The 23188-nt window shown below is 44.5% G+C and overlaps 1 protein-coding gene across 1 annotated transcript in view; it reads right to left on the bottom strand.

The window, feature by feature from the left end:
- LOC119400896 (E3 ubiquitin-protein ligase UBR4) overlaps window positions 1-21817 on the bottom strand; it is a gene marked incomplete at its 5' end in the record, with an annotated part of 438348 nt that extends 416531 nt beyond the window's left edge. Inside the window, 4 exon segments of the mRNA XM_037667804.1 lie at window positions 1961-2148; window positions 5932-6070; window positions 15509-15612; window positions 21720-21817. Of these exon segments, the coding sequence (XP_037523732.1) occupies window positions 1961-2148; window positions 5932-6070; window positions 15509-15612; window positions 21720-21817 (529 nt within the window).
- Between the last annotated feature and the right edge of the window lie 1371 nt (window positions 21818-23188).

The following is a 23188-nucleotide window of genomic DNA, read 5'->3' as shown; positions in this document are numbered from 1 at the left end:
TCGCATTTGATGAGGCATCAAAGGCTTTTGCCTTAATAAAAAGGTCACTTTGAATTATCACACATTTCTCTTCGAGAGCAATGAGTTTACAGACTAAAGACATGTCAAACCTTCAATAACGGAGGTCATATGCACATGCTATATGGCACCAAAGCTTTCATTACATGATTATATAAAGAGAAAAAGCGCATTGATGCAAACAGGGAGAGGGGAGGGCTTTCGAGCCAATTATGGAAAGGCTGTTGGAAGGTTCCAGACCAAAAACATTTTAGGCCAAAACCGCCCCATTGTGGAACAGGCAGGCGAAATAGTGAACTTTGGTGCAGTTGGCGCAAGCTCCGCTTGATCACGCGCAGACAAATTGGCGCATAGCCTGTTGTGTAAGTGTGCACTGTCCGACTCAAGTTGATAGTGTCCACATTCGCTAAAGATATAGCTGAGCAAAGGCGTTAGATTATCTGCCTTTGCCGGGACATCGAATACATTGGATTACAGCTGCTCGTGCCTCCATGACTCTGCTTTTTTCTTTCTTTTCTTAACTGTACATACGGACATATAGGAAGATCAAAATTTACTGTACATTCAAGAATAATTTACAATAAAAATGATATATTTGCTTTACATCCCTCACAAAAACAGCTGCTGATAGAAGGAGGAGTTTGAGGTTGACGAGTTGGTGTAACATAATAAAAACGCTGTGACAGGCACAAAATTTGCACCTGTCTGTTGTAAGTTTCTTTCTTGCCCTCGAGCTTTTTGCACGGCGTTTTTTCATTAAGTCTGCTCATAGAAGCTAGAAGAAACTTAGTGCGTCAAATTTCCCCGACGCTGAACAAAAGAGGAAAGAAAATTCAGACACATGCAGATCGGTTTCACTATTGCAAGCCAAACAAAATTTTACGTGAAGGCATTTCACTTTCGGTGTAGTTTATTCAGGGTATTCGTTTGTGTAGATACATAACTGAATATACAGGGAATAATAAACCATTAACTTGGACTGTAATTGTGGCTGCTTGGTACAAATTAACTCAAAGTGGAACAAAAATGCCATACAACTGTAGTTTGTCTTCAAGAATGATGTGGACAATTGTACTGAATGCCTTTGTGAGAAGAGCACCTACTAGCAGACTGAACTTTGTACCTCTATCTTAGTACCTCTATATCAGTATAGAGGTACTAAGATAAGTAACTAATTAAGTTATTGCCTATATAATGTGAAATTTTTTTCTTTATTTCATTATACACTAAAAGCCTTCGGTAAGAAGATATTACACAGGCTGGGGAGGGGGAGGGAGTATGCAACACGTATTAAAGGGACCCTGCACCACTTTTTCAACATGGTCAGGAAATGCTGCTGGTAGTCGAGGCTCCTGAGAACATGTGACCCAAACATTATAGCACAGCACACGACCTGGAATTTACAATTTAAAGTCAGCTACAAATCGCATGCTCTTCTCTTGACAAATGATGCCATTAACCCAAATGACCGCACCATAAAACCGAAGCCCACAGCTATGGGTTGATTTGAGCATCGGGAGGTGTGTAGTTACCGTGGCCGCCTCGTGCCCGTGCTCGCGATCACAGTGAAAGAAGCTACGCATTCGAAAAAAAAAAAAAAAGCAAGTGCTCAAGGTCACGGTGTACTGACGAACGGACGCAGCTTCTTGCCCCTTTATCATCCTCCTCCCACTCTACACTACCCTGTCATGCCCTACACAAAAATGTATCTATGACTTCAACAATAATCACGAAATCTGACATGTTGGTGTTAGTAGTCTTACAAGAAGCACTGCAGAGTCTGAAAATGGTATTGTAATGTCCCTTGCTAGTAAGTCTAACTGCTCTATAGTAGTGCGGTATTTCACACCATTGCGTGATAACATAAAATAGGCCCAGAGATATGCTTCACCTTCAGTTTCCAAATGTTCACTGCAGAAAAGAGTACAACAGTAAGAGGCACCTTAGCTTCCATTCCAGGGTCAATGATGTGGCTGGCACTGAGATCCAAGTCCTTGTCAAGATCTGTGCTAGCATCTGACTTGGGCCCCAAAGGGTTTTCCAGAAGTGGGGTGGACAGCTGCTCCAGGATGGTACTGCTAGGGTTCAGCCAGAGCTGCCGCAGCTCTCGTGTGTCGTCCCGACGCCGTTCTGATGAAAAGAAGTTCATCACTTGCGAGCAACAAATGAACCATTTCAGGTCAATGGCAGATTTGTTCACCACAGCTAGTCGGCCATTGCAGTGTAAAATCATGTGAGCCTATCAGATCAAACGATGGAAGGCTAATGTTTGCTGCGGATGGACAGAACTTGTGAGCATCCCCTTGAAAAGAGGGGTGGCTGATGACATCAAACACATTTTTACCTTCTGCACTTCATTTTGCCAAGATGATTTGCACAGTGCCGTCTGACAGAAGTTTCAGGCACTAAGCAAAGCCCACACAACAGCATTACTTTTTCTTTTCACATGCTTGTATACTACTTATAGTGCTCATAACACACAAAATGACACAAAGTTTACATGATGTCAAACGTCAAAAAAAGCAATGATTGTGATCGTGGAGCTCGACTCTCGTAGCACTGAAATGTAAACTTGACAAAATCCTCAAGTCTCTCTCTCCCTCTTTTTTTTTTGCAAGCATTATTAAAATTTTCGTAGTGCTAAGCTACAAAACAGTGATACTTGACGATTTAGTAAAACTTGTTGGGCTAGTTGGTACATGCTTACATGCCTTGATGGTAACTAGTCTTTTTTGTATTTCAGTATACTTGACGACCCTGTGGGAAAAAAGTTTTACATGCGAAATCATCAACACGATTATGAGGCATGCCACAATGGAGGACACCGGATTTGACCACCTGCAGATTTTTAACATGCCCCTAAGCCCAAGTACACAGCCATACACAGTCATTTTTGTATCTCATCCCCACTGAAATGCAGCTGTTGTGGCAGGGAATCGAGCCGCTGTCCATGAGCTTAGCAGTGCAATACCTTAGCCGCTAAGCTATTACAGCAGGTCAATCCTGTGAAGAAGAACACTTTTCAATTATTTTATTTATGTGATGCAGCATGCATTATGCAGCATTCCCCAATATGGCACCACAATAAAATGAAACTGAATTAGAAAGACTAGCTCCACTTCAATGTTCATGCACATGTTCTGACCAGGTGAAATTTTTATGCTAGCTGATACAGCTCCACATCACCACAGACTTACGCTAGAGCACAAACTGAGGTGCATATAAAAATCTAAATCTTGCTTCTGATAGACAGGTTGTGTGTCATGCATGCAGCACAGCAAACTTACTGCACTGCCTATGCAAAGTGCTGTATTCGAGTTTAACTCACTGCAATGCATGCATAAGACATTTTCCTATCATGTCTCAAAAACGAAATAATTATGAATTCACACTGGTCAATTTAAATACGATCCAACTGTAGCCAATTGCATCCCACTTGACATGTCACAAGCAGTTTATGCACTGTCAACCGCAATAGTTTATCGGCTGCGCAAGCGCGTGCTACACTGCCTGTCCATACCACCCGGTCGTGTGCCACCTTCCATCAACTGCAGCACTAAGCAGGAAATTGGTCTTGTTAATTAAAGTGAAAGCCTTAAATGGCTTCAACGCAGGGTCTCTCGAAAAGCCAGTGTGTGGTACAAAGTCACATGACCACCCGCACGCCTCGAGGATGGTATGCATGAGTGGTGCAATCACTTAGCCTTCGAAGCGTTTGCATGACTAAAAAAATTTTGAAAAGCAATGTTCATGTGATATCAAGTGCAGGGTAAAATAGCCACACCGGATGGCTTTCGCCTTCAAGTGGTCTTAGGCAAATGCATAAGGCACCCTGCTAGTTTTTTCACCGGCACATTGTCAGTTCATGGTCTTCCTGCATAGCACTCATCTACAGTAAGGCTGTCACACTTACTGATAGCACTACCATAGCCATCACAGTGTGCCTCGAGCTGTGTGCTGTTGAGTAGATACAGTCAACGTCCGTTTTTTCGGACTCCCTAGGGACCGTGAAATCATCCAAAAAAATTCGTCATTTTAGCATTAACACATTTAAGCATAAACAATATTAAAACACCACCATTCGTTCAAACATGCTGACCATGCACTACAGGTAGCAGGAGAACTGCCCCTATGGGAATTAGTAGGGTGATTCTACTGCACGAGATATGTCACGAAGCTACTATCCCTCGACCTTGGTAACGTGTTTTGCGTACTTTTTCAGTTCTTAATGCATCTGATGACATCAGGTCTAGGGGACGTTCATTCTTAACTCGATAAAACTATCAAGATGCCTTTCCTACGTTGAGGAAATACAGGAATGGAATTGAACTGCCCGGCCACTCCCAGAGTGCGAATGAGCTAAGTTTTTTCATTCCGAGGAATTGAAAAGAATGGAACTGGGGCAAGTTCTCATTCCCCGCAATGGAATTGAAATGGAATGGAGGCGCCCATTCTGCAACACTTCTTCCGACCCACTGCAAAGTGCTCAGCCATAATTCTTTATCATCATCAGTCATAGCACAAAGTGCACATAATGCCTTACAGATGTGTAGCGTGTACCACGAGACTCCGAAGAATGACGAAAAATGGCACAGTGGGAACTTCTCTACTTCAGAAAAATTGGGATGATTTATGGCGCAGTAGGTACCTTGCATGTTTACTTGTATTATTGCCCCAAGAGACTCTCCCCCCCAACGGGCTCTACAAAGTCCGCTCTTCCAGCTTTCGTTATGACTATACTGCGCGTTCCGCACAGGCCTGGCGATCTTTTTATCAGAACAGCGGTCTCGCACATCAGATAGTACACTCAATGACGTGCTGCTTCTGAGATTGTGCTCAATCCCTTGACACAAAGCCTTGAGCCCGCTAAAAAATTCGTATTTGTCTTTTGAGAAAATAAATACTATGACTTATTAATACTGGTTTGTGCTAGTTGGTAGGAATTCGTGGTACAATTACTTCCGCTACATCACAAATGCAATGTTCATTATATATTTACCTTATCTTCAAATTTTCGCATACAAAAAAAAAACCGTTACGAACCATTAAGGAACATTTTTTTTTTCGTTCCGGAATAGAAATGAAACGGAACTTTTTGCGGTGGAACGAAACTAAAACCAAAACGAAAAACATTTCGTTCCGACACCCTGAGTAGTACTCATGTGATGCGAAGCATATTCATGATGTTCAGTGCCTACCTCATGCACTGGACATGTCTGCTGCTGTAGGCATTGGATTGTTTTTGCAGAAGATTCTAGGCAGCTCAATATATTTCATTTTCTTGCTACAATTATTAACACTGCAGCGTGCTTTTTCTGCTCAGACTTGCTCCTTCTCGTTTTGCCCATGAAAGTACAAAAGTAGAATTGAAACGTCTAATGTCCCGCATGCACGTATTCTGGGACATCCTAAGGATAATGCATATTGTTTCAACTGGGAGGTTCTCCGGATCGGTAATGGATATCCCAAGGATGTCCATGAAATCCCACCTGGAACATCCTAGAACAACCCCTGGATGCGTATGTGTTAGGTTAAGTTGCACGATGCCGACACTGCAGAAATTTTTATTTTCGACACCGTAGAAATTTTTCTTTATCTTTTTTTTATACTATTGGCTTTGATTAAATTTCATCACAGATGCGGCTGTATAGCATTAGAGCGGACCACAACGTCATCTTCTTTGCATGTCAGTGTGCGACGTGGCACACTGCTGCCTTTGTAGCCTAGTCCACTCAAACAACAAGCCTCCGTTAAAAGTCTTGCACCTTACTGGCAGATATTGCAGTGAAAGTCAATAATGGGTATAACAAAATAATGGATATAGAAGTAACATCGGCTCTCGCTTCAATTTCATTTAATGAGGTTTGAGTGTAATTGCTATCAGAATAAAAATGCACCCTCAAGGCAGCTTACCAGTCCCATCTTGTTTTGATATCAGACTGGGAGGAAGGTGGGCAGACTTGAGCACCGAGGACAGAGGACTCAGCTCTGACTTGGATGGTGTGCCCGCATTTGAGAGACACAGGCCACTAATGAGGACCATGATGAGGCTCTGAAAGTGATAGAAAAGAAGACAGATTGAAGCTATACTTAATGTACAAAAAATTTAAGAGAATAATGAAAGCCTAGCTCGCCTAATGCTAAATGTATATACTAGTTCACAATTCTCACTAGCACTCTTCATACAAGCTTACAATTCTCGCAAAACTTTTCATTCCTCACACATCCCCTTATAAAAAGCAAATTGAAAATTCATTTCTGCAGTTTCATGTGCAGAACCATGATATGATTATGAGGTGCGCATAGTGAAGGGTCTCTGGATTAATTTTGACCACCTGGGGTTCCTTAATGCACCTAAATCTCGTTACATGGGTGCCCTTGCATTTTACCCACACTAAAATGCGGCCGTGGCGATGAATCAAACTGTAGAGTTTAGCAGCACAACACCTCAAGTGGTAAGCTACCATGACAGGCAAATGCAAATGCATTAACAATGTCAATGCATAAAATGTCAACATGTAACAACATTCATGTTACATGATGACACGTTACATACTTATTTCACGCATTTATAAGAAATGTTCAACACTTACAGGGGTGCAACAGCCGAAATAGGATTTGGAGCAATTTTTGGAGCAGCAAAATGTTGCTTTTGGAGCACAAAAATTCAAATTTGGAGCAGGTTACAAAAAAAAAACCTGAATTTTTTAGCACGAAATCCCAAATTTGAAGCATATAACAAAGAAGGCTTACTTTTAGAAAAGAAAACAAAAATATGTACAAACCATTCAACATCAGCTAACTCATGTACAGTGCATGTGAACACTGATATTTCAATAAAAGCAGTGTGTTGAGCCACCCCACAGTACGAACAATGACTAAGTCCATATTAGCATTTGCAGGGCCTGTCAAATAATTCGACAGGCACTGCAAATGCTAATGTGGACCTGCGAACCTGGCAACCTCGAAATTCGGGAGTTTCGTAAAGCAGGAGCAAGTGGGGGTGGCGAAAAACTAAAACTGGCATACGTTTTTTGTCTATTTGTTTCTCAAGGCCGCAGAAACGCCATACACAGCAGCTCCAAATTATTGCCAATAATTTTTTTAGATGTCAGCCATCATACTAGGACTCGTAATTACACGTCGCGTGCATGAATGAGTAATTAAGGAACAAAATGTGGTGTGTCGCTGACAGCTAGTACTAATAGCCCCTTCTAAATCTCAATACACTTTTCCGTAGGACACCAGTGTACTGCGGCAAAAGTGGCTTAAAAAGCGTTCTGCACGCAATAAAACAAGCACCGGGAAATTTGAGAACCACTGTCCTTTTTTATTGCGGTAGCAATTATATGGACACTCTCGACAGGTTTTTGCCATTATGTCCCGTATCAAGTCCAAATTGATAACATCCCCCCCCCGCGCGTAGTATGTTCTACCACAGCGTAAAGCACGCGAGTGCCGGTGACAAACGCGGCTGAAGCAGAGATCAAACGAGCCAGCCCAACACCACTCCACTCAGGAGGCCTGCCGTCAAAGCAGAGAGGAAGCCTCGCCGATCTTGAACGAGCATAAGACGCAGGGGGGAGGGGCTGTCACTGGAGCAGCAACTTTGAACTTTGATCCTAAGGGCACTGTCGGTCGCGATCGATCGCTGGTGCGCGCACTATCTCAGCAGCCATCAGCGGGCGGCTCGTATATCCTGCTACGTGCTGCCCTCTCAATGCGAAGACACTGTGCATAAAGAGCATCTTTCCCTGGAGCAGCCGTATTCTCTTACACAAACGTTTTGCAGAGTTACGTGAGATCGAATACAAAGGAGTTTGCTGCCAGCCTCACTTCATATAACATTACAATTTCAATGCGAACTTTCTAAGTAGTACGATTGTATAAGTCATTTAATGCTATTATTATTCTGTGCTATAAGTAGCTATGTTCTGCGCTATTATTCCTTGTATAATTCAATCATGTGTTTTTTTGTTTTTTTTTTTAAACATTTGTATCCAGTTTGATGTCCTTTGTCGCTGTGTAACCGCTTGCGCAATTATGTAGGTATGTCACACAATTGGTCCTGCTACTAGCCAGTTAGGCTATGGGACCAAACAAGTGTTTGCGAAGTTTTTTTGTTACATGGATGTGAAGTTACAATAAAAAAAAAAATTTGTTGGTATCGCATATTTTGCTTCGTCCTTGCGGTGAAACTGACTTCTTTTCTTTTGATGGGGGGTTAGGGCTAGGGTCTGCGCGTCTGTATTGGATGATAATGATGCCCACACTGCAGATGACCAACGCGGCCTCCATTTCTCGCTAAAATTTACGCAACTGAGAAACTTTTGAAGCTGGTCGGGCATTTTAGCGCATGGCGCAATTTCAACAAATTTCACAGTTTTGGCTCAGCTTGGCACAAAAATACGGAATTGTATCAAATTGGTGCAATTGGCGCAGCTGTTGCATCACTGCTCTAAACTCCCCTTATTACTATGTCCGTTCATTCTAGCGCCCAACCGCTAATTCGAACTCAGATTAATTCGAACAATTTTGTAGTCCCCTTCAAGCTCGAATTAACGAGCTTTTACTATCCCAGGTGGCATGATATCTCAGCTACAGCCACTGGATGTTTGCACCAATATGACCAGATGTGTGCATCAACACGCGACCACTCTATAGTGAGTGGCTAATGCACGGATGCCACACGGTCACAACCAGCAATAGGTGAAGTGCCCATCCATTGTGGAAATGGCAAGGTGAGTCGCCAAAGCTCGGTTTAGAATTCCAGCGAGCATGATCGCGAAGGCTTTCAAGGACTGTCGAATTTCAACTGCCATGGACAGAACGGAAGGCAAGATGGTGTGGTCTGGCAGTGATAAAGAGCTGTCAAAGAGTTACAGTGAATGAATAAACACGTTTTTTTTCGTGCTGAAAACACTTCCCCTCTCATTTTTTTTCCCCACTCAAAGGAACCGCATGTGCATTAGAATCAGGGGTGCATTATGCTTAAAGTAAATACAGTACCTCTAGTTCATCTTCAAAAGGTAGCACAAGCATCAGAACACAATCACTTGGTCTCTCCTTCATGAGACCGTACCCATGAATGAATTGGGCATCAGCGTCAAACGTTGCAAATCATTACTCACTCTATAATATCTCTGTGTGGTGAATCTATATCCCTGAGCGTGCTTCTAGACAAGTGAATTGTCACTTTTTGTTCTTGCCTGTTCCATCAGCATGTATTGATGGAAATAAGCATTATTATTCGTGTATGCATTTTGACTAGGTGGCACTGTTGCATGAAAGGAGCAATAAATGACTTTCATATGTTCAAACTTCTCTGAATCGGGTCCTTTTCTGATAAAAGCCCTTTGGACTAGAGCAGTGCATGGGCTCGGGCCTACCTAAAAACCCGGGCCTGGGCCGGGCTGGGTAAAGTAGTTTTCACGGCGGGCACAGGCCGGGCCAGGTCTGAAGCTCCAAGCTTACTGTTGGGCCCGGGTTGGAGTTGGCGGGCTCGGGTCAGGGCGGGCTTTGCTCAGTTATTAAGATTGTTTCACATATGTTGTGCACACATATATGTTCCGCATATTTCATCTCGAAAAAAACACTGTTTTTATGTGGGGCAAGTTCTTTGGAGCCAAAGTTTTATGAGGGACAAGTACCGAACTTTTGCTTCTTGTAGGGATGGGCAAATATTCGGGCGTTTCGAATATTTGAACGAATATTAAAGTATTCAAAATGAACGAATATATGTATGTTTGACTGCACATAACTCCCTGTAAAGGTGGTTTCACTGCGGTGCCGGGTTGCTGTACCGTGAAACCATCTAACCAGGAGAAATCTGCACTGCCGCGAAGCCACACTTCAAGGTTAAGTCGACATATTTTTTTAAGTTTAAAAGCGTGTTATATGGGCTTATATGCACTAAGTACAGTAATTTTTAAATTGTACCGTATTGTACCACTTATAACTTGCACCCTACTGCTATTCAAATTTTGATACTATTCAAAGTTTCTTCCACTTTACTTCAAAACAAAAAAGTGACATTCACTCATACCTAGTTCCAATTCTTAAAAATATTGTGCAAGGGTCATGACGAAAATGCTCATTTTTCTTAAAGGGATACTGAACAAAATTTTCGCCGCCGAGATAAATGACTCAATTGAAAGATTGGGTGCTGAAATCTGTTGAAACAACCTTCATTTCAGCCAGAGACTAGCAGAAAATAATGAATTTAATGCATTTTTCGCGAATTGGCGCGTCTAGCGGCCGCGCCGCGAACTAGAGAGGAAGTGACGCGAAACTCCGCGGATAGCGACTCGCCAACCGTGCTCGCAGCAAAATCGCTTACCAATCGACATCGCAAGCCACCACCTGCTGCCGCGCGTCTCTCCCAAAACATGTTTTCACGGTCGGGAAGGTGTTCTCCGTGCGTGTTCTCAACCGGCAGCCAACGACGCCATTGCTGCGCTCTCGGCCATATTACGATCCCTAGAATAGACTGTTTTCTCAAGCGGAGCTTGCGCCCACGTCTACGAATTTGCCGTCTGTGTTGTGTGCTGCTACATAATGTGAACGGTGAAGCACCTGACACAACGCAGAATGCCTCAACGCTGTTCTGCGCTAGGGTGTGCCCTGTCATACATTTCCAACAGAGCCGAAGCTTCGAAGGATATGGATTCGCGCTGCGCGCCCATCGCAGCCAACGTGGGTGCCTTCAAAGCGTGACTTTTTGTGCTCCGAACACTTCGAGGATAGTGACTACGAGTTACTGTGTAAATTGCTGGTCCCGGCTGCCGACCCACGTTGGGCTACGGCGGCTCGTCTGGCTCGTCGTCCTTGCTGTCGCTTGACACAGCAGAACGGTCACATGCATATGGTTGTATTTGGCGCATCCGTTTTGGAGGCCTGTCGAACTCGGAGTCGCAATGACCGCTCGTGGAACCACTGTCACTCGCACCTTGCATCTTTGCGCTCTCGCGACACGCTCAGTAGTTGTAGCGGTTTTTGAGGAATAAGCGCTATTTTGTTTCCTATGTGGGGAAAAGAGGACAAGGCTCAGCGGCACACCAGCCACCCTCGGTTCTTGAGAGGAGAGGTGGAGAAAGGGAAGTGGCAGGGCAGGAGAGAGCGTGCCGGTTGCCCCCCTCTTGCTGGAGCACTCGACGTCACGTCCGCCGACAAGCGCAGTGGCATGCAGCCGCCGCGCTCACACAATCCACTAAAAATACGGCCAACTGCTCGAAATTACGTGAAATAAACGCTGCATACAGGAACAGTCGTGTCGTCCGAATTTAATGTAAGTGTTTTCGTAGCTTTTTCAAATTTTTGTTCAGTATCCCTTTAATATGTGGTGAGTACTATTCGAACTATTCGATTCGAAATTATTCGGCCAAATCACTATTCGCTTTGTATTCGCTTCGAACCTCAAATTTACTATTCGCCCATTCCTAGCTTCTTGCATGTGGAGGGGCCATTTGATTTATGTGAAACAGGCGCACTGAAAGTAAGTAGACCAGGTGCTTGTATAGTTAGTTATCTCACTATTATGAGCTTTATTTGCATTCGTTCTTATTTTATATCTGAAATGTTATTTCATAATGGCAGCAATAAATGTAACATAATAAATTTGCACCTATAACTTATCATCACAATAGCAATCACAGAGCTCCAAAGCGGGGAAGCATTTTTGAAAGCCCTAGCCGTCCAGTAAAACGAAATCTCTGCGTGGAGTCTCGTTACACAAAGTACTATAAAGGCACATTCTTTTAACGTGATAGCGTTAAAGAGGTCGTTTCGCAGAAATTCTGGTGCCAGTGTCATTGGTTGTGAGCGAAAAATCGGCATTGTCCATGAGCGAAAAATTGAGAAAGATGCAAATAAAATAAATAATAAATATCTTAGGTTTGAGTGAGAATTGAACCCAGGCCTTCTGCGTGGCAAGCAGGTGCATCAATTTCAAGCTGGGGCTTCCTTCACGATGTTCAACATACCGTAACTTTTGTTCTCATGGGCTTAGAACATCCATTTTTGTTTCATTGCACTCAGTTCTGATTACAGGTTATTGCGATATGCTAATTTGCTTTGTAACTCTGTATGTTAAAAAAAAAATCCTCCTCCCCAAAAGGCACATAAAATAGCTTGTATTTTAAAAACTACCAGTTATACTAGAAAAATAATTGCATATTTGAAATCAGCACACAAATATACATAAACTCATTCAGTGTCATCATAATAGATCAAGAAATAAGAAAAAAAAGTTCTAAGAGCAGTGTCCCCCCTTAAAACTGCTTGATAGTTTGAAACGGAAAATGTTACGTACACAGGCGTTCGTTTCCTTGCGGCACAGTTGAGGCATGCACAGAGAACCGCAGCTAGGCTAGCAGTTGAGAAGGCGATGCGCACGGGGCCTGATTACACTATCGCATTCTACTCTTGAAGGCGAAGCTCAAGCGTCCTCCAAGTTTTTTTCTGTGGCTCCGTCACAGCGCCCAGTGGTCATGTGATGCTAGATGGACATACACAGACAGCTTTGTGTGTCCACATTGTTAACGTGTGTGATTTCGTCTTATTCCTCTATATCAGCGGTCTCAAACACACGGCCCGCATACCTTTCGCCAGCGACCCGAGGCCCACACATGACTGTCTACGTCCTCCCTTTTTTTTTCTTAATAAGCAATTCTCGAGCTTTCATCTGACATTTGACAGCTGCCTGTACCAGAAAGGAACTTGGCGGGCAAGGCCGACAGCGTGTTTAAAACTCTGGCAGTTACCTCATGCTTTGCAAGGAAAAAGTTCTCCGACTTCGCTAAATGGTACTTGCATTATTTTCTCGCCTAGTGTGATCAATAACACTTCATTGGGTAAGCCACACAGACATGACTGGCCTCAAGTATCTGTTTTGTGATGCACCTCATGCAGTCACCATTTGAAACATGACCATGGAAAAAAAAAACTATTCTAGAATCGGAGTCTAGGTTTTAGTCATTCTGGAGATAGGTACCGATATGCTTCTCAAATTCCGACGCCAAATCCCTTCAGAAATGGCCCCAATATATAAGATATGGAAAAGGCCTATTAAATGGCAACATTAGCTGACATTTTGTTTATACGTATTTCAAAAAGTACACGGGTGCACGTAGCTCCTCATCATTTTTATCTAGGTTAGTCTATATACAACAAAGGTAATTATTTCGGCTTTTTTCCCTCTATTTCTCTTGCTGTAACAACGTGCTACTGTGCTGAAGACAGGAGCTACAAATCCAAAAGGGTGCACGATTGCGTTTTAACGGTGAAGCTGTTTAGCAAATCGTTCCTTGTCTGGCAAACCAAAAGACTATCATCATGGTAAACGGGTATGTTCCCCAGAAATTGGGTAAATCCCACTACTCACCACCGGTTCACTAAAAATGGCGAAGGCAACAGTTAGCCCAACAAATTACCAAAAAAAACGGTCATCATCATAAACGGGTATGATCAAAAAGGCAACAGTTAGCCCAACATGGCTGTGAAGCGACGGTGGCAAGCCGAAGACCCCCAGTATGTTCAACGAGAGAATACTTGGGAAAGGGAAAGGCAACGGCGGCTGCGAGAAGACCCCAAAGCGATGCAAGGCCTACACTAACGACGACGTGCCCGTAGATCTATGAGAGGTGCGAACATTTGGTTTCAGCGCGAGGTTCCGTCTCTGCAGTTTGGACGTGTCGCATTTGTGACTGTCTATGTTTTAACTCGAACCTCTCTGCGCTGAGAATCAATGTAGAATCTGGGGGATTAACAACTTTTCAGGGGATGCTATCGCCCCCTGAAAAGGCGTTTGCACCGCATGGCGCACGCATGTCTGGCGTATTGGCCGCAGTTGGGTTTAAACGGCCGTCGAGTGAGCAGTGGCACTGTGCTCGCGCGTTAGGGTTAGCGCGGTGGCACCGGCAGCGCCACCGCAGAGAGGTTAGGCCGGCATGAGGAAACAGCAGGGAGCCTCTTTGTGGTTTGGCGGCGTGCGTGGATGGACGTCTCCCACGATGGGTCCGTGGGGGACGATACCGCGGCTCGTTTCCCGCGGGCAGCTCATGGTGAGCCGTACATTGGCGACGCCGCATTCACAGTGCATCGTATGTCTTATGTTGTCTTGTGTTATGTTTTCTGTGTGTTGGCATTGTATAAGGTTACTTAGCGTTTCCTAGTTGTGTATTAGATTCGGCCCAGGCAAGCTCGTCGTATGTAAAAGAAGAGGTTAATAAAAACGTAAACTTGTTTGTTGCCCGATGGTGTCTACTGTCTCTGTGTGTTCCGAGAGCGGCGATATCTCTCAGACCCCACAAGAAACAACCTAGTATCTCCTAGCTATAGCCTAACAACGACCTAGAAACAACCTACATTACCTAGCGCCTGCGAGAAGACCAGGAAGCGATGGAAGGCCTACGCCATTGGCGATGTGCCCATAGATCTATAAGAGGTGCAAACGTTTGGTTTCAGTGCGAGGTTCCCTCTTTGTATTTTGGACACCTGTGTTGTGACTGTCTGTGGTTTAACACGAACCTCTCCGCGCTGAGAGTCAACGCAGAAACAGCCCAGCATCACCTAGCTAAAGGCTAGCAACGACCTAGAAGCAACCTAGAAACAACCTGCATCACCTAACTAAGGCCTAGAAACAACCTAGAAGCAGCCAGATTAGTCTTCAGAATCGTCCAGTTTCGCTGTTTCAAGCCTTGCGCGGCTTAGTGCAAGCTTCACCAATTTTTTTGGTAGAGCATGCATTAAATGTCAATAGAGAGCGCAATAAAAACAGAAAGGGTGGAGAGGGGGTGCATTCTCTGTCTTCTCTCTTTTTATTGCACTCCTTATTGAAACTGAACTCATGCTGCAAATAACTTTCCTTGCTAAAATATCTGCTACAAAACGCTCTAGACGATTCCCATGATATTTGCAGAAAAAAATTGGTACAGTATGCCGCCACCAAAGAAACGTTCATCGTACCCAGTATGTCCACGCAACTGTTTTTCACCGTGAAGCCCTTTTGTACAAGGAATTACTGTAGGTTAAAGTACACTTGTTAGCAAAGCATGCGCCAGGAAAATGTAGATATTTGCTACTTAAAACACCTTGCTGTCGATTCCATGTTGGGGCAACACCACCTAGATTATTGGCTTGGGCCCCTGTCGGGCTCGATATGTGGTCGGGCCAGGCCAGGATTGGTGAAATTTTTTCTCGGGTTCCAACAGGGCCTGGGTCTCGTTCTCAGCCACCGAGCCAGGTTTGGGCGGGTAAACTTGAATAAGTGCCGGGCTCAAGATGAGAATCACGGCCCGTGCAGTGCTCTACTTTGGACTCGTCAGCATTTGATGAAATCAAAATTGCATGCCACTATACAGAAAAATTCAGGCTGTTCCAAACCCATGGCAACTTCATAAAACCATTACCCATTTTCACTTCTGAATGCTCTCACAAAGAATTACACCTTTCTAAGGAGAAAACTAGTCCTCTGAAACATGCAGCAACTTACCTGTTGTAGGAGGGAATTTTCCCTGTGCACCTTCAGCCACCTCAGCAGCATTCGCAGGAGGATGCTGCAGGCCTGGGCTGCAGTTGTTATCTGACTCCGTGACACTGAAAGACAAACTGACCATTATTCTATCTGAAAAGTTTAAAACGTCTCACAATATTCGTTTTAATATTTTTTTTATTTACTACATACTGCCAGCTTTGGCTGGCCCTTACAAGTATGAGCAGTAAGTACAGGAATAACAGCAAGTTCTACATAGGTTTAAGTTGCAACAAAATGCTTGCAAACACAGAACAGTTGTCACCCTGCACAAGTGTTGTATGCAATGCCAAGGAGGGCATGTACAACTTTTACGCACACAGATCTCAGTTTTACATACACACACAAGACTGACTTGTAAAGGAAAAAGCCAAATATTGGCAAATTTGCAAATTGAGGCAATTATGCAAAGCTTGAAAGGAAACTGGAGGAGGAGGAATAAACTTTTATTGAAACCAGCAATTTGGTTGGCAGCGCCTAGGCCTCCCACGTGGGGACGTCGAGGTCTTGCCTCTCCGCCGCCTCGCGGGACGGCTGGGTCGCCCAAAGCTGGTCGTCGAAGTGGGAGCTGCGCAGGGCGGCATGCCATCTCAACGAGAGGGTCTCTGTGTTAATGAATGGGTATTGGTGCTTACATTCCCACAGCATATGCGGGAGTGAGGTGACCTGGGTCTTGCAGATCTTACAAGTGTGGCTAAGATAAATGTCTGGGTATGTCTTGTGGTATCGATGCAGTGACGGGTACGTGTTTGCCTGTAACAGGCGGAGGGTGGTTGCCTGCGCTCTGTTTAGCTTGTGATGAGGGGTGGGGAAGGTTCTTCTTTCGAGGTAAAATGCTTTGGCGATGTTGTTGTAGCTGGTGAGGCGATCGCGTTCCAGGGGTGCACCTGCGCTGTCTCCAGCACGGTTGACCAGGACTCGTGCTACGGAGTGTGCGACCTCGTTGAGGTTGGTGAGGTGCGGATGAACGCCGCCAGTATGAGCTGGAATCCAGACGACCGTGATTTGGTTATCTGTTGAGTGAGGGGCGTGGTGTAGGATGCATAATGCTTGCTGTGAAATGCAGCCTTTTATATCATTGTTGATTGCCGTGAGGGAGTCACTCACGATGGTGTCGCAGTCTGGTTCGAGGGCGGCCAGGGCAACGGCCGTCTCAGCGTTCTGGGTTACGATGCTGGCAGCGTGTCTGAGCAAACCGCCTTGGGTGGTAGCCGCTGCGAAGCGGTGCCCGTCTTGATATTCAGCTGCATCGACGAAGGTGACGCCTATGGTCTCACCGCTTTGATCAGGGAGGCAGCACGTGCCTTCCGCTGTTCCTTGTTGTGTTCAGGGTGCATGTTTTTTGGGGATGGGGTCGGCATGTAGCCAAGCCCGGATACGTCCTGGAATTAGGTGTTTATCTCCGTGCTGGCGGTGGTAGGTGATGCCGAGTTTAGTCAGAATGTGTCGACCCGTTTCTGTGAGGGTGAGGCGCTCCAGATGAGCCTGATGCTGCACTTCGATTAATTCGTCGAGGGTGTTATGGAGTCCTAATTGGAGAAGTTCTGTGCTGGTGTTGTTTGGTAGCCCGAGGGCAAGCTTGTAGGCTCCACGAATGATGATGTCCAGCTTCGTATTTTCTGCTTTGTACCAGGTATGGAAGGCGGCGACGTACGTGATGTGGCAGATAACGAACGAGTGAACGAGGAGGATGAGGCTTTCTTCCTTCATGCTTTGCCTTCGGTTTGTCAACCGTTTTAACCGCCGCGACGTGTTGGCCGTCTGTCGGAGGATCTTGGAGATAGCCGTCGAGTTCGCACCGTTGGCTTCAATGGTCATGCCAAGGACCCGGATGGTGGAAACCACGGGTATGGTGCCACCGTTCCCTGTGTGAAGCTGGATTTCTTCGTAGTAGCGTTTGTGCGTAAAGTGCAGCGGTGGGCCTCCGCGGAGCGTTGGGCGATATAAGAGAAGCTCCAATTTGCTGGGCGAGCATCGGAGTCCCGTGCCTTGGAGATAAGTTTCGAGGGTATCAATCGCGTTTTGCAGAGCGGTTTCGATTTGGCCGTCGCTGCCCTTCGTGGCCCAAATCATAATGTCATCGGCATAAATGGTGTGTTCAATACCGTCGACAGAGAGAAACAGAACCCACAGTATTCTTAACCCTTTGCAGTCCGAAACCTTTACCCACCCTCCATCCATGCCACACCAAACTTAAGGATATCACAGGTCAAGTAAAAAGTTTGCTTGCACATTTAGAGATGGTGCATAATGCAATGAGAAAGCGCGCGCGTGAATCAACAACGAAAGAACTTGTCGAGTAGCGCCCGACCACGGACTGCTATGGCCATCTGTTGTCGGGAGGGTCCAGACAACGGACCCCCCCCCCCCCTGCAAAGGGTTAAAATATCCCAAACAACCCAGAGGTTGGAATTTAGCTGTGGTGTTGCAGTTGTGCATGAATCTACACCGAACACATGGCCGTGAGAATTTTTCTCAATGGTGCCGTAACAGTGGAGTTACAGGTGTTTGAAGATCGAAACACTGCCCTCGTTTGTTTCATTCTTTTCTTCGCTACGCTCCATTCATTGGCACACCTCTCCTCCTCACCCGGCGAGGAGGAAGAGCCGGGAGCTCTCAGCCTTCAAATTCCTCCAGGCCTTCGCCGAGGTGACACTACCCTTCTGTGCAGGTTATGGTTTGGTGTCATATTTACCCACGCGTACGCGTGCCGCATAAGAATGGCCGACACTGCATCATGTGACCACTGCGGCAGTGATGAAACTATTCAACGCGTTCTATGCGACTGCCCACAGTACTGTTCACAGAGACAGTCACTTTGCAACGCGCTCGACAAATTGGGCAGCCGCACTCTGTCGGAAGAAAGAATCCTGCGCCATCGACCGGACCTAACGTCACAGAAAAAGGCTGTGCAAGCGCTACTGCGCTTTCTGCGTCCAACCAGTCTCTCAGAACGGCTCTGATTGGAACATCTTGCGTGTGTGTGTTTTTCGTTTTAATTTTATCTCTCTCTCTGTCCTCTTTCTTACCCCTAATTCTGCACCCCTGTGCAGGGTAGCAAACCGGTCAATCGTGCCAGGTTAACCTCCCTGCATTTCCTTTTTATCTACTTCTCTCTCTCCTTCCTGTCCACAGGCCCCTTCCTTTGGGCATCACATGGAATGACCTCGCCAACAGTGCCTTGCACCTGTGAGGAGTGTGTACCTTATGCCAAGCCCTTTTAAAGGGATCATGAACCACTTTTTTAAGTAATCATAGAATGACCTCAGTATCGGAGTTTATTGCCTCACAAATCGATTGCCACAAAAATTTCTCGAATCCATCAAAAATGAGCGGAGTCACGGAGGTTTGTCGCACGCTTTGAGCACTTTCTTCCCTCTTCCCGACGAGCACGTTAGAAGCTATGCAGGGAGGGATGACAGAGGGGGAAAGAAGTTACATCAGCGCCTGCGATGACCTTGAGAGTGCATGATGAAACGCGATCACTCTCACCCTTTGTAATTCCTGTGTGCGAGTGTGACTCACTGTGTAATGTTGGCAGACTTTACCGGCACGTGGCAGCAGCCTGTGGCAAGAAGCGCATCTGATCCAAACGCTGCTCTTGATTTATGATGGCTATTGGCCAATAGCATGCTATCTGCTGTTCGATGTCAAACAGAATGCGCCAGCAGCTCCGAAAAGAGAGCACAGGCCTCTGTATGAAAAGAGGGGGCCTAAGAAAACAGCAACTATATGCTCCGCTTGTAAACTCTCTTCGCCACGTACGACTGCAAGATTTGGTTGAGATGTTCATAGCAGTGTCTGCTATCCACAGGATGTGTTTTCTCACCAAGCCCAAGGGATGGTTCACGACCCCTTTAAAACCACAAGCAGAAAAGCGGTGGCTAGCATTCACGCATGGTCGTACCACACCAAGCCACACTTATCAGAGATCCAAGGTGATGGAGATTTGACCTAACTCGCAAGTAGACCCAATGGTCATCATAAGAGTATGCAGCACAGCTGCGGGAATTTTTCCCTTAGTGGTGCGTAATGGGAAGCCCCTTTGCTTTTGCCGTCGTCGGGGGATCAGGCATCAGTGTAGTGTTGGCACGCCGCAGGAGGCAAGTAAATTTGTTTCCTAGTATCTACACAGAGATATATTTTCTGTTCTCTCTGCACAGCACTTGACACCTTTGCAGGCTCAGCATACGCATACAGCGGCACGCTAGATTATACAAGGTGACCGCCAATGTGGCCCTCGAGCTTGCTAAGCTTGAACATGTGGTGGCCTGCACTCTCGTGAGATAAGAGACCACCACAACTTCACAGCTCAAAGGTTTTGAATGCACTAGGCTCTGCAAATATGAGTCAGCTAATCGAAAGCACTTCGTTAAAAGTGTAACAAAGTCACGTTCTGTTGAATCAAGGATTCACTGTACATGTATAGTTTGATCTGCATATTTATGCACACTATGTCTGCATTTTTAGGGGACACAGAGCCAGTACAGTTAAATTACAGGCTTTCATGCTTTTCATTTTTGCAATCTGCATGCATTGTACACACAGAATATCAAATAATGTAAAAGGCCTTTAAAGGCCACCATTTTTCGGCATCTATGCATCTCAATCAATTCATTGGGTATGTTACTTTGCACACTTCCATCATTTAAGCAAAATTACAGCCTTGAGAGATGCGTAAATTGCTTACAAATGAATTTTATTGATTACCTCAAGCTGCCCACTTAGCTTCCCACAATTACTGATCACACTATGTTTGACATCAGCCTGCACAAAGCAACGAAAATGACAGAAGCATCGGTACAGGCGTTCGGGGATACAGTGTACTAACCACTGCAGCGTCAAGAAGGCAAGAAGTGTGTGTTTGGCCAGTGCGTCGCTGATGTCCTTGACGTTAAGAAGTTTTAAAGTCAGCACATTCTGAATTACGCTGCTGTCAAAAATTGCACCAGCAATGAAGCAGAATACATATGTTTACATCATGTGCTTGCCTAGTTTATCTCTCCACCGTTAGATGGCACCACCTGTCAGCTGTCCAGGCTGCTCAAGTTAGTGGCTACAGTAATCAGATAAAATCCTAATGCTAAAAGTATGAGGATGAACTAACTCTCATATTGTTATGGGAAGAATGTATAAGTTTGTGGACAGTAGCATTAACATCATGGTTATAGGATCAATGAAATTTAACGCAGGCGAAGTACAAGCCCCCTTTCGCACCAGGTATACATTACAGAAAGCTCCCATAAGGTAAACCAGCACTGCTAAACGATCCTTTTCAGCCATAGACGTGGAACAAATGTTGCAGCATAGTCACGTTTGCGCTGAGCGTCTGCTTTTTGCGACTTTCACAGCTTTCATCCTCTGCCTCCGTACTTGCTGGGCCGACATGCCTTGCAAGACTAACGATTTGTGCCCCTTAATACGTCACACACAGACAGTACTGCAGGGTTGGGATTCGGTTCTGGTTTTAAGTCTTTTTGCTGGGCATTTTTACAGTACGTTGCATGATAGGAGCATTTCAAGGACATAGCCTCACGATTACCTAGACCCTGGACCCCTTCCAATACCCCTTCGCCAAAATTTGATGAATATGCGATTTTGTACCAGCACAGGAATGAAGAAGCGCGTTAATGGTTGAGGCCTGGCATATAGATAATAGTGGTAGCGCATGCGTGAGCCAACCATCGATTAACCTGCATAAAGAAGAAATCAAGTGTCTGAATAGTTATCTCTCACGTAGTCCACCACGCGTGCTGATAAGTTCGACTGATAAGTTCGCCTATTGCTTGGGCATGCGCTTATAAGTTTTCGTGGCTTCTTCCTTTTCCGCCGTTGTGCACCTCTTCAGTTGTTAGTTGTTTGTGGTGTCTTGACTTCTCTCTTGTGTTTGCACGCCCTGTCTCTTTAGCATGAATAGTTACCAACTAGCTCAGCTTTCTGTTATTTAAAGAAATATTGTGTTATCCCAGTTTCCAATGCTGAACCAGCTTAGTGTAATTAAAGATCACAGTGCAGGTGGTGAACGGTATACATGAATGTATGTGCATGCACATCATGCACACACAAGTTGTAGGTGTACTCAGCACACTGAGAAAAATTCATCAGCATTATCTCGAATAGAACTAATTGAATACAATTTAAGCTGGCTTTAAGAAGTGCAACCTCTACTTACATGAAGTTGCACTTGTGCCAATGAAGTGGGCACTGAGTGCAACAAAAGCTTCACGAAACTCTCTGGTCTCCTCATCTTCTACCATGAGCACACTTTCACTGAAATAAGAGAAACAATGTGCCTCAAACATATGTTACAAGTTTATACAACACGCACATCAATCATAAGCTTGTTAATGGAACTTATCTTGTAGAGCTTCAACAGCGCTACTTATGACAGGAACAATTCAAGAAACATGTAGGACAAACTGAACCATTCTTTTTGCTCATTCCAGTCAGAGGAGTTGCTGTTGAAGATTGATTGTTACCAACTTACCCAATTTTTAATCTTAACCCTTTGAGACGCCACCTATGAAGAACTGTCTGCAAGTGCGTCAAATTGACACATTATCTCAAGACACTCGATAATCTATTGCAACAAAAATAATTTTATAATATATTGATATATGTGTTTTATGGTAATTAATCCAAATGAAGTTCTTATTAAATATCTATTTATCCTGAAGCCATTCATGTAGTGTTTTTGCATATATAGAATCAAATCTCAGGCTATAAATACACTGCAAATTCGTTTTTGTTTTTCTTCGTTTTGAGAAAAGAAAAATTATGCTTTTGACGTGCGTTGCCGGAAGCGGCACGTCGAACAACTCGTCAACCATGGTAGTGCCTTCAGAAAAGCGATCATGTGCAACAGTACACCACGAAATAAAGTTAAATGAAGACAGATTTATTAGGCAGAAGGTTCAATTTATCCAGACGTCAGTGTATCTTGCTTTTTCTTACCTCCTAGTCGATACAACTAGCAAAAACATGTGATGTACACAATTGTGTACATAGCGTATGAAAGGGTTAATTAGTTTAGCAGAACTTTGATATTGTAATTAATCCTGTTTTTTTTTTTTCTATATGCACAAAACATAGTACGAGCAGAGACTAACAATCTGGCCTAACCACTGCCATCATGTTATAAATAACACTAAAGCTACAAACATGCACTTCACACATTACCAATTACCATCAATACAATACAAGAAACCATGAAGTTTCACTGTATTTTACTAAGATGTGCCATCATCCATGAGCCCTATACCATACAGTAGTGCAACTATTCACAGCACAGCTGATTGATTTGTTCTCACATGCTCCTTACAGAACCCAGAACGCACTGCTTTTTACACATACACAGATTTAAAGTTAAAGAAAGAACTATAAGCACACAGTCTCAAAATAGCATGCACATTGCCTTGGGCTGTTAAGAAACTGCACAGGGATCTCTCTAGTATTGTCTAAAGCTAGCCAGCACTACACTGTTTAAAAAAAATACAATGATGTATTACATTAAAACACAAAACTGGCCAAGCACACAATTATTTAAATGAAATACTACAAAGGGGTATCTTATGGGTAGGGCTCAGTGTTTTCGGTTTTTTCCGAAAAAATCCGATAAACATTCGCCGGTAAAATTTTTCA

Source organism: Rhipicephalus sanguineus, chromosome 1 (assembly GCF_013339695.2).
Source record: "Rhipicephalus sanguineus isolate Rsan-2018 chromosome 1, BIME_Rsan_1.4, whole genome shotgun sequence".
Lineage (NCBI taxonomy): Eukaryota > Metazoa > Arthropoda > Arachnida > Ixodida > Ixodidae > Rhipicephalus > Rhipicephalus sanguineus.
This window is presented reverse-complemented; position numbering and strand designations above follow the sequence as displayed.